Source organism: Anastrepha obliqua, chromosome 1 (genome assembly GCF_027943255.1).
Source record: "Anastrepha obliqua isolate idAnaObli1 chromosome 1, idAnaObli1_1.0, whole genome shotgun sequence".
Lineage (NCBI taxonomy): Eukaryota > Metazoa > Arthropoda > Insecta > Diptera > Tephritidae > Anastrepha > Anastrepha obliqua.
Genome location: NC_072892.1, coordinates 124841909 through 124854448, shown reverse-complemented (window position 1 = coordinate 124854448; position 12540 = coordinate 124841909). Strand labels below are relative to the sequence as shown.

General features: G+C 34.2%; 1 protein-coding gene and 1 pseudogene across 1 annotated transcript in view; one reads left to right on the top strand and one right to left on the bottom strand.

Annotated features, from left to right (window-relative positions):
* Positions 1-309: 309 nt before the first annotated feature.
* The window catches only part of LOC129237119 (uncharacterized), a 28646-nt gene continuing 16415 nt past the window's right edge, over positions 310-12540 (bottom strand). The window contains exon 2 of the mRNA XM_054871588.1: positions 310-765. Within this exon, the coding sequence (XP_054727563.1) occupies positions 310-672 (363 nt within the window). The 5' untranslated portion in view covers positions 673-765. The remainder of the gene's footprint in view (positions 766-12540) is intronic.
* LOC129253138 (jerky protein homolog-like) lies at positions 10653-11352 on the top strand (annotated as a pseudogene).

Here is a 12540-nt window from a genome sequence, read left to right as displayed (position 1 = left end):
CTTGGAAAAAAAAAAAAAAAAAAAAAAAAAAAAAAAAAAAAAAAAAACAACAGAAAACATCTCATCATTTCACGAGATAGTGGTATTAAAACGGTGCTGGTCACTAATTAGGAGCATTCTCAGCTAAGTAATGTTCAACCACCTCAACAACAACAACAACAACAATGAGATACGAGTATATGTAGTTTGTTTTTATTAAAAAATGCAATGATTAATTTCCACGGAAATCTTTCATTAAGACTTGTACACTAAGCTACTTTGATAGGTTCAGTTATGTACTAAATCTGTTTTTTTTGTTTGCTGATATAATTAAGCGGGTTTCACTGTATGTACAATTATATTTCTTTTATACAGTTTACCATTGGTGGCCGATGACGCCGCTGCTGGGAGGGGTGTTGTGATTGCTAGGGTCGGTGCGAACGATTGCATTTGCATAGGCGGCAAAGGAAACGTTAGGCAGCAGGGTGATTTGTACGTGGTGCTGGGTATCTCTGCATTTTGCTCGGCTTCCATATGTGAGTGCGGCGAGTCGATGCACTCTTTTTGCTCTACTCTTGTCGCGTTATCTGTGGTATTATTGTTGGTGTGGCTGTATGTAGTTTTTGTCATCGCCTGAACACTAGTTGTTGTAAGCGGGGGCGCATCAACTATAGACGGAGCCGCACTGCTCATAATTTCATTATTCGTTCGTGGAAATGTCTCACCATCGACAACATCCTCTAATTGCAAATTCTCCAGGATACCAACGTTCGGCGCATAATCCGTCTGAAATATGAAAAATAAGCACAAAATAATACAGATACAAAATTTACATGTGTATGAAAATATTGTGTATACAAGTACATATATATGTATATATATATATATATATATATACATTCTTATTGAAAGTAAAGTTGTTATGATCAAAAAGTGTTAGGGATTTCCAGTTCGCAAGTGCTAAAAGGAAACCCGTGAAATTGCGAATGCTCTGAATCAGTTCTGTGTACACGAAAATAATTGAGGAAGTTAGTCAATCCACAGCAGGAAATTGTGCTAAGTTACTGTAAGTCATGATGAGGAAGTTACAGCACGCAGTCTTAAAAGAATAAGGGTAAATATGTATGTAGATTAAAAATGTATTGGCTTTGCGCATAAAATTGCCAATGGAAATGTGTATATAATTTTGTATATCTGTATAATCATAGTAAATACGACTATAATTTTCAGGTATGTTCAGGACAATATTTAGGAATAGACTATTCATTTATGAATTTGGTCAACGAATTTGCTATTATGATAGGCATAGGAAGTCCAACGATGTTTACTCAGAAATTCATACAAGGATGGGTAAAAAATCATTATAAAATCTATGAGAAACAGCATAAAAGATAAAGGAAGATCTTTAATTTTCTGACTGATTTGTCAAACTATCACCAACACCACCATCAAACCAGACAAAGCCTTGGAAAATGTCCACATGACTCTTCCTCAGCGCTTAGAACCATCCACCAATAGGTGACTCCATTTCGGTTCGGCAAAAGTGGCACCGAACAATCTGGTAAGCGAATTTGAGTCACACCATTAGAATGGCCGCTAAAATCGATTTTCGTTTGTATAAATACTTCGATATGAAAAAGCTATACAGTCGTCTAACAACTTAGCGGAGAGGACGGACTTCTCATGGGTTTTCAAGTTGGGTCTGCCGGCCAACAAAGCCATGATGAGAGTTTTTAGGATACGTAGGAGTCGCTTCCATCGATCACCGTAAAGAGGATAAAACGATCCGGCATATTATGTAATACTGCTGATTGATCCGTAGATTTACACACCTTGTATACAATTTAAAAAATTAGAAATTTAGAAAAATTGGAAATTTTTTAATACAAATTTTCGGAAAAATTTGTAAGTTTCCAGTTTTATAATTCGTTGCATTTCGGTATGATAAAGTGCTAGCATGTCGAAGCTCAAAGTTGGCGTGTATTTTTTATAATTTTTTGTTTTTTCTTTTTCATTTTCATCTAATTCAAATGGATTAGGATGTCTCATGAAGCAATAATTAAAGGTGATGTAAGTAGCCTAATTTTCACCCTGTGTTAGCCATCTTGAAGCTACTTAATAAATCCGTATTGTCCTCTTGGAAAAGCTACTTTTTATTTCAGAGCAAATTCTAAAGAAAAAGTACTCAAAAGCGTAGAAATTAAAATTTTTGCTGAAAAAGTTAGCAGGCAATACTGTTTTGCCTATTCCATTTTGCTTAGACTTTCGCATCTTTCAATTCTATAGAAAGTTCTGTGAAAATTATTTATTTTATTTATTTTTTAAAAGCTTAAATAACAATAGAATTGCTAAATAAACAAAAAGATAACGCAGCGCTAGCAACGGAGGCTTTCAGCTGGCTGGTGAAGAATTCCTGGTTTATATACGTCGTAGAAGATCAGAGTCCTTCAGAAATTTATAGATTTTCGAAATGTTGGAATCGGAAGGGTTAATTAATAGCGATAGTGCATCATGACCGTCAAAATTCTACTGTCTTTGTCTATCTAGTCCAGGGCAAAAGGCTAACAAGTGCAGGATACTGACTGGAGTATTACAAAATGGACACAGGCTTGGTTGCCTCCCTTGCAGTAGATATGCATTGGTGATTACACTGTGACCAATGCGTAGGCGAGTATATGGCGTAGTATAGTTAAATGGGAGGGATGATAGATAAGTTGGTTTAGTACGATTAGGATTAATCCTGGAGTAATGGTGGCTATAGTGAAACCAGTCTGCTACTAGTTTGGTTTGCCTATGCTGCTTTATAAGTCGATAAACATAATTTTTACATAAAAGGTTTGATGTGATCGTAGGAGTAATGCTCATATCCTTGGCAGTATTATCAGCGATTGTATTGCCGTTGATGCATGAATGCCCTGGTACCCACATGACTTTGATATTATGAGGGTGAGAAATCAGGATATTTCTTATGGTTCCAATAATGTGGTTGGAATTATTATAGTTCTTTATGGCCTGAAAACAGGACAGACTGTCTGTGCATATTAGGGGTGGGACTATTCGAATAAAAATTATTCGAATAATAAAATCTTTTATTCGAGAGGTATTCGTAATTCGAATAATATTTATTCGAATTTTTTATTCGTTTATTCCAATAATGCTATTCGAATAGTTTACTATTCGAATACCTCACTATTCGAATACCTTACTATTCGAATACCTTACTATTCGAATACCTTACTATTCGAATACATCACTATTCGAATACTTCACTATTCTCAAGTTGTTTTATTATATTTATTACTTCAGTGTAGGTTTACAAATGGCACCTATAGATTCCAATCCGATGCATGGTCAAAATACAAATATATATGACACAAATCCATGGGAATAGTTAAGTTAAAAATATAAATAATTAAGTACCACTTATAAAATAACATAAAATTATTCTATGGCTTACAACGACCTTTTTCAATTTTTTACTAATATACATTTTCAGAAAGGGGATAAACTTATGCCCTTTTTTCCCTTGCTTCCAAATTGCGTCAATGGATTAAGTAGCATCCGAAATCAGTTGTCAAACTTTACTTAACCTTGTATAATTGAATCATGAGGATGTCTTAGAACTCTCTCATCGTTTATTATAATGAAATTTCGTTCCATATCTTCAAAATGAATTATTTTTATTATGTGCACAGACACTCGTAAATTTCATTTGACTTTAAGGGGATCGGTATTTTGGAAGCCTCTATGACGGCTGAAGAACTATTATATGGCCCAGGAATAGATTACACAGTGTAAGTAATTAAATTCGTATAACTCTACATAAATCGATAGCAAAACTTTAAGTGCGTTTTTCTCAAAACTATGTTTATTGAACTGGTGATCACTGTAACATAAAAACCGCTTGGTAGATTTCAATAAAATTTATACTGCTTTTGAAAAACATAAAAAACTCGTGCCTGATAGATTTTTTTTCAAAAATTTCGATTTTTTTAAACAATTAATTGTCGGTTTTTTTTCTCGAAAATCTGAAAAATATTTACAGAAGCCGCCATAATGTTAATTTTAAAAAAAAGCTCCGATCAGGCACAAGATTATCTATTAATAAAACTAATTTCTCTTGTCCGATTGATTTTAGATGAATCCCCAAGGTCTTGTGATGATCACCGCAAGGGACTTCTGGAGAAACGGGTTCCACACAAACAGCGATAACTCCTACAGTTATTAATTTTTTTTTTTTTTAATTTTGTATGAACATGATGTATTAATGCTATGTTTTTATTTTTGTAAAATAAAACAATTGACTAGCAAAAAAAAAAAAAGAGATTGAAAATCATCATACAGGGTGGCGCACGAATCGTGCTACAAAAACAAAACGTAATAACTTTTTTCTGTGTGAGTAATCGGCTTTTTTTTTTTTTATTTTGCAGATTAGTATTTAGATTTACAAAAAATGGAGGCTTGGGATACCGAAAAGAGGATTTGGATAGTGCAGCGGTACCATGCTTTGCAGTCCATCATTTCCGTCCAAAGGGAATTTAGGCGGGAGTTTGGCGGCACTCCCCCGAGCAGATGGACCATTATGAGGCTGGTGAACATGTTTGCTGAATCTGGAAGCATCGCACGCAGACCGTACCATCGAGATCCCCATGTTCGGGTCGAAGCCACAATCGCGGCTGTAGCATCGTCAATTCAGGCAAATCCAAGAGTTTCGACTCGTAACTTGTCGGCGCAAATTGGAGTTAGCAGACGGTCATTGCAGCGGATAGTTCATGATGACTTAAACTTGTTTCCGTACAATGTTCAAATCACAAGCAAATTAAACCCTCTGGATTTGCCTATTCGCCTGGAATTTTGCCAAAAAATTATTGAAATGGCCGAAGAAGACAACAACTTCATAAATTGCTTGTTTATGTCTGATGAGGCCCATTTTGATCTAAACGGCAATGTAAACAAGCAAAATTGCCGTATATGGAGTCAATCAAATCCGCAAATACTCCATGAGATGGAACTGCACCCAGAACAATTCACAGTGTGGTGCGCAGTTTCATCAAGGTGCATTTTCGGGACATACTTCTTCGAAGAAAACGGTGTAACAGCGACTGTAAATGGGGACCGTTATTTAAACATGTTGAAGGAGTTTTTTTATCCAGAACTGCGGCGAAGACGTATCCCATTTGCATTTGGTTCCAGCAAGATGGAGCAACTGCACATATATCCAGACCGGTTATGGAGGAGCTCCAACGAAAATTTAGAAATAAATTGATATCCAGAAATTCCACTTTCCGCTGGCCCCCAAGGTCACCTGACCTCACTGCACCAGATTTTTTTTATGGGCTTATCTCAAACAAGAGGTGTATAAAACAAAACCAAGTAATTTGACTGAATTGAAGCAGTCCATCACAACAATAATTGAGGCGATCACGACTTCAACCCTTCAGTGCGCAATGAACAATTTTCTCATCAGGTGTCGCATATGCGTGAATGAGCATGGAGGTCATTTACGTTCTATTATTTTCAAAACTGTATTAATTAGTTACATAAAATAAAATTGAATTATCTATACAATAAAAAAACAAAAAGTTAAATACATTGATTAGAAAAAAAGTTATTACGTTTTGTTTTTGTAGCACGATTCGTGCGCCACCCTGGGGCTCTGACTACCCGTAACTCCTTAATTTGCTTAAAACTAACTTTAGTATTAGCGGGTAGTCGGTTTAGATTTAAACCCGAGTCTAAGCTAAAAACCAGGTGTACGATTAAAAAAGTGATGTTTTTTTGTATCATCTGTTAAAAAAAAATAGAACCGGCTTATTTCTGACTATGGTTATGCGCTATAGAAGCGTAGCCATGGTCCTTCAGTTAGAGGAATGCAAAAATGCTAGAGTCGAGTTTTCTTTTAACGCTTTTGCTACAGGTTTTAACGGGTAGTTTTAAAAATCCCGTTCTTCTACGTATATCAGACACTATTCGGTTTCAAAAAAAATGTGTTTTATGGAATGTATCCATATGAATACAAAATGTGTGTCTGGTAAAGATAAATGCTAAAATTTATATATATTATATTTCATTGTTATTTTTATTTGTTTCAGTGAATAAACGTAAATATAAGTGACATAAAAATTAAAAAAAAAAAAACAACAAATCAAAAAAAATTCTCTTACCAAAATTGGATTCATATGATATATTATGAAAGTCCCTGAAGCAATTTGTTGATCCATTAGGAATGCACAAGAAAACATCGCATTTGGAGCATTTGCATCTGGTTTGTCCTTTACATCTTTGAAATGATGACATTACGGTACCAATTAGGGCTCAGAATTTTTTGGGTATAGATTTTTCATTTTTAATTATTGATGCTTTGATACTAGTTATTCTGTAGAATACTTCAAAAAATGCTCTTTAAGAAATTCAATAGGTTTCTTTGGGTACGTTTCACTAGTCTCTGGAGTGACCCAAGAAGCAGCAAAATTGGCCAGCCTTTTTCAATGGCACCTGTGGAGTTTGGAAAACAGCGCTTTCTTGAACTGCCTCATCAACTGAATGACCCTCTACTATATCAATTTCCCCAGAACCCTCATCATTACCAACACCTATACCCTGTATGTTTATCTCATACGAATCTTCTCGAGACATTGTTCTCTAGCGCACCTAATAAATTGTTAGATACATTCGTCTCATACATTTTCTAAGTTAGAAATATCGGAATGGACGAAAGTAGTTAAAAGTTGTTCAATTTCATGGTCTTCTTGTTTCATAGATATTTTTTTAACAAACGTCTGTACGATAGCAGCATCAAGCGCAAAATGATTTTATTTGCCTTCTGCGTACACCGTTAGCAATAAAAATTTACGTTTGCTCTATATATGTAAATACAAGGAATTAAAAATTCGGCAACGCGCTTACAGGTATTCAATTAAAAAATTAACTATGCAAAATGTTGTTGGAAAATCCAATTTTGCCCAAGACATAACATTCTACTGATGACCTCAAATGTTGTTTCAATATGTTTTTGTACATATTTATATACGTCCATATTACCTTCTATAAAGGTAATCCTTGCAACGCCAGATGCAGCTATAGCTCCCCAAACATTTTTTTTTGCATTTTCTTAAAGCATAATATCTTAAAAATATTGTGCGAAAATTTGAAGTGAATCCGACAAATAGGTTTCGAGTTATTCAACAATTAACAAAGGGCGCTCGGGCGCTCCGGTTCGATAGCAAAACTTTAAATGCGTTTTTCTCAAAACTATGTTTTTTGAACTGGTGATCACTATAACTTAAAAACCGCTTGGTAGATTTCAATAAAATTAATATTGCTTTTGAAAAACATAAAAAACTCGTGCCTGATCGAAGGGTTTTTTGTTTTTTCAAAAATTTCGATTTTTTAAACAATTAATTGTGGGTTTTTTTCTCGAAAATCTAAGGCCACCATATTGTTAATTTTGAAAAAGAAAGCTTCGATCAGGCACAAGATTATCTATTAATAAAACTAGTTTCTCTTGTCCGATTGATTTTAGATGAATCTCCAAGGACTTGTGATGATCACAGGAGAAATCAGCTCCACACAAACAGCGATAACTTTTACAATTATAATTTTTTTTTTGAAATTTTGCTAAAGTCAAGTCGAAAATGATGTATTAATGCTATGTTTTTATTTTTGTAAAATAAAACAATTGACTAGCAAAAACAAATTTTTTTTGAGCCCTTATTTTCTTTCTGTGCTTAACACTAATTTTCTTACATCAGAAGATACTTATTTCTTTTTTCGGGCTCATTATTTAATCCGCTTGACAAGACGAGCGACAAACCACGATACCATATACGTACATATGTATATGTATGTAATAGCAATGAGGATTTATCAACTGAAATTTTTGAATAACGGCACTTTACAGCAACTTTTTCAATGCTTGTTTTGCTTGAGTGAACCAAATCAGATGGATGCACATATGGATTCGGCTTTAACTTAACTATGATTATTATTGCGTGCACTTGTAGTTCTACTTACGTTGCACTGTGAATTAAAGTGTTCTACAAATTATCTTGTGTATGTATTTAGAAAAATCTAAGCAAAAGTTGTCAACACAAAAAGTTATAGTAATTAAGTTAACAGCTGCTGAGTTCATTCCACATATCATTTCTTGTATGGGTGTGTGGCCTGCAACAATGGCCAATTAAGTAATGAGATGTACTCGTATAAACAATGCGTCTGACGGTGCGGCACAGTGTCAATTGCAGACAAAGTCAATGTGGTGAAAGTATCACTTCCATATCCAAGGTGTTGAATCGGTGGCAAATGCAATTGTGGCAAATTGACAGACCATTTGTGGACTAACTCTGCTGACAGACAATCACTACCTGCCACCCGTTGCTCTACGAAAGTTGGGGTCAAATTGGGTATATGTATGTACATATGTATATAAGTATATGTGCATGTGTGTAATTAGGTGTGCTGCAGTTTCAATGCATAGCGAAGTTAACGCCCTTTGAAGTTAAGAAACTTCGTAAAGTTTGTCATTTGAAACCAATGGATACATACATACAAACATTTCATATTGTGCACCTTTTAAAGGGATATTTATAATATGTAGAAGTCTCTGCAATACCTTTCTCAGCACCGAATTTAGTAATTTGGGAATAATTTCCATTCAGTGCTAACCAATGGCAGCGGCCCTAAATTCTGCAATACAAAATTCGTTTGGTTGAAAATTCTGCAAAAATCTGAAACAAATTCTAAGCAGACTAAATTTTTTTGGATCATTATTGTGCATTTTGAAAATTCTGTGAAGACGAAATTATGTAAAATTATTATTCTGGGTATTAAAATTTTGTATGCAAATTGGTTTTGTGCCGTAATTCTGTATTTTTTAATGCACTGTGAAGAAAAAATTTTATAAGTAAAAACATTAGTATTTAGTAAAAACATTTTAAAAAGTAGTGAAAATAATTGATAGGTCAACAATAAAATATTGATGTTAAAATATACACCTGTACGAACACATTCCATATTCTACAACTGCTGGATGAAAAATGTTGGTATTGTTTACGATGAAAATAGTCACAGATATTTAATGTTCTAGAGAAACTACAAAATTTAAGGGGACGGCCATATTTTCCCTGATTTTCATTAGAATTATTTAAATTGAAGAAGTCAATATTTTTTTTTTTCAAAATTGGCATACAGTTTATTTATACATTAAAATAATATAATTTTTTTTTTTTGGTGGATGTACACTCAATTCTTCCAGGAAGGTCTCAATCGGCGGGGATTGTAGCATCGGCGTCAGTGACCTGAATACAAAAAACTAACAATTTTTTTTGTTTTTAAGGTCATAATTTCGATATGAATTAAACAAAAAGGAAAAAAATATCGCGGAATAAAATGCTAAAAAAAAATAAATTTTGGGGCGAACTTTCTTACTATTTTTGCTTCGAAAAAATGATGTAAATTCACATAGAAAGTAATACATATAATAAAAAAGGTGTGTGCAAAATTTCAGGGAGATCGGTCAATAACTTTTCGAGTTATCATGTACGCCAATTCGAAGAATATAGTTTTGAGAAAAACGCCTCTAAAGCTTGAATACATACACATAGTAGAAAAAGTCTGCGTTCACCTATGCAAATATTCTTTGCATTAGAAAAAGTTCAAAACAATAAATATTTCAGAAATTTTTTTTTATGACTTTTATTTAGTTCACTTAACCGTAACTATCACACATATTTCGCTACCAATAACAAAATCAAAAATGAGATCACATAAAATTAAAAAGGCCATTCAAACTAAACGGAAAAAGTTTGCGTTCACTTCAATAATAATAAAATAAAAGGCTTAAGATCCTAGAAATGTTTTAAAATTAATAGCTAGTTGGATATCCACGCCTTTTTATGACTTCTAGAAGGCGTCTTTTCATTGATCCAACTAGTTTGGCTGTTATTTCTGGACTTAGGCTTCCCATTCCTCTTTAAGTGCGTTCTTAAGCATTTCCTTGCTAGTTATTGTACGCTCTCGTATTTTTTTTTTTCTAGTGCTCAATGGGGTTAAGGTCAGGTGATTGTGGGGGTGTGCGAAGTTGTTTTGGAACATTATACAACAACCACAACCTAACAATCTCTGCTGGGTGTTTCGGGTCGTTGTCCTGTTGGAAAACAAATCTTTCATCTTTGAGAACTTACAATGATTTTCTTTTCACCAATATCTATTTCTTTTCGCCTTTGGTCCATAGTAACAAAAAATGTATTTCTAATATCAATTTTTCCCTCTTTAGATTTGTTCTGAACCGCGTCAACTACATGAATGATTTAAAATTAAATTTAACGTAATTGCCATGCAAATACAGTGAAATTCCCCATTACGGACAGTCCTTATAACCGAACAGCTCCAATAACCGAACAAATTTTGGGCACACAGGTTTTTCATTCATTTTTTCATACAAATATCATCCTAATAAACGGACACTCTAATAACCGGACGCGGACAAAGTATTTCAAACCATTTTCATAAAAAAATTTCTCATAAACGGACAAAATTCAAAAATATCACAAGCAAGCTTTGTTGTTCATTATAAAAATGAAATAGGTGATTCCCCTTTTAACATGTATGCACACATTCAAGCCCTGTGTTTTAAATTAAGAGTAGTTTTCCATTCAGTTTGTTAAGTCAGTTGCATGCAAATGGTTGTGTTCAAAGTTCGTAATAATATGGCGCCGAAAAAGAAGGTACTTTCTATTAAAGAAAAAATGGAAATTATTAATGTTTTCGAAAAAGATAAATTATCAGTACGTGGAATTGCAAAAGGAATTGCTTTGAAAGGTTCAATATTGGCAAGACACAAGCTGCTGAAATCAATAAAAATAAAGAAAAAATTCGTTCTAAATGGGAGTCTGGAGTTAATGTTCATCAAAACCGAAGCTTTTTTGAAGAAGGCGGCTCTGAAATAGACAAGATGTGTTTTAATTGGATGGCTAAGGCTAGAAGTCAAAACATTCCGATTTTTGTTCCCATTTCGAAAGCAAAGGCAATGGAAATTGCAGGCAAACTGTACCTAATTTTAATGCTTCAGATGGATGGTTAAACAAATGGCGAATAAGGAATAATGTTGCTCTCAAATGCGTATCTGGCGAAGCTGCAGATGTAAACCAGGATGGTGTCGAACAGTTTAGGACAAAACTGCCATCTCTGTTGACCGGTTACAAGCCTCAAGACATTTACAACGCAGACGGAAGTGGGTTTTTTTTCGTGCCTTACCTGACAAAACCCTCGCTCTTAAATCCGAAAAATGCGTGGGCGGTACACTATCAAAGGAAAGACTCACAATTTTGTTCTGTGCTAACATGGCTGGAGATAAGGAGCTACTTTTGGTTATAGGTAAAGCAGCCCGTCCTCGATCTTTTAAACATGTTCCAATCGCAAAACTGCCAGTGGATTGGGAGTCTAATAAAAAAGCATGGATGACTCGAGAAGTAAATAGTAAATGAATGGCTGCCGCAGTTCAATCGAAGAATGAAACCCCAGAATTGAAAAATTATCTTGTTTTTAGATAACGCGGCTTCTCACCCAAAGGAATTAAACTTAACCAACATAAAATTATTTTCTTGCCGCCAAATAAAACGGCAGTTAGCCAACCCCTTGATCAAGGTATAATCCAAAATTTTAAAACTTTGTATAGAAGCTTAGTTTTAAAACACTTGCTATCTAAAATTGACAATACAAGTTCAGCCTCAGAGCTTTCAAAATCGATTAATGTACTAGAAGCTGTGTATTTCATCAAAGCATCTTGGGATAAAGTGGAAGCCACAACCGTCCCAAATTGCTTCCGTAAAGCAGGATTTTTCGAAACTTATGAGGATCTTCCAGATTTTGATTCTGAAGATGATATTCCACTGGCAATCTATACTAGGCTTCAGGAAGGACTAGACTTGGCAAATGATTTGGAAGGTTTTCTCCAAATGGATCAAAATGTTTTCACTGAGGACAACAATATAGAAATTCAATTTGACCAACAAGATGATACTATGGACATAAGTGATTCAGAAGATGAATTTTCAGAAGAAATAAGTGAGCCTATGAGCCATATGATGTTGATGAGGCTTTAAAACTTGTTGCGGGCTTGAAACAATTTGCAAAAAATGACTATGTAACTTTTCAGCACATTAAAAATATCGAGAGTTACTTTGAAAATGAACATTTTAAATTAAAGCAATCAATGTTTAAGCAATCAAGCATTACCGAATTTTTTCAATCAAACTAGTATTGAAATGTAAAGACTTGTAACTACAATGTACTTAATCGATATATGTACATACCTATATGTATTTATATGTAATACTAAAGTATGCAAATATTCTTTACTTCCAAAAATTTCTTAAATAAACTATGTACAATACAATTTATATGTGTGGTATATAATTTGTGACTTCATCCCTTATAAGCGGACATCTCCCATAGCCGGACAAAAACACTGCGACGGTGAGTGTCCGGTTATAAGGAATTTCACTGTAATCGTCACTATTCAAAATGAACGCACACTTTTTCTGCTCAGCCTATTTAAGTAAC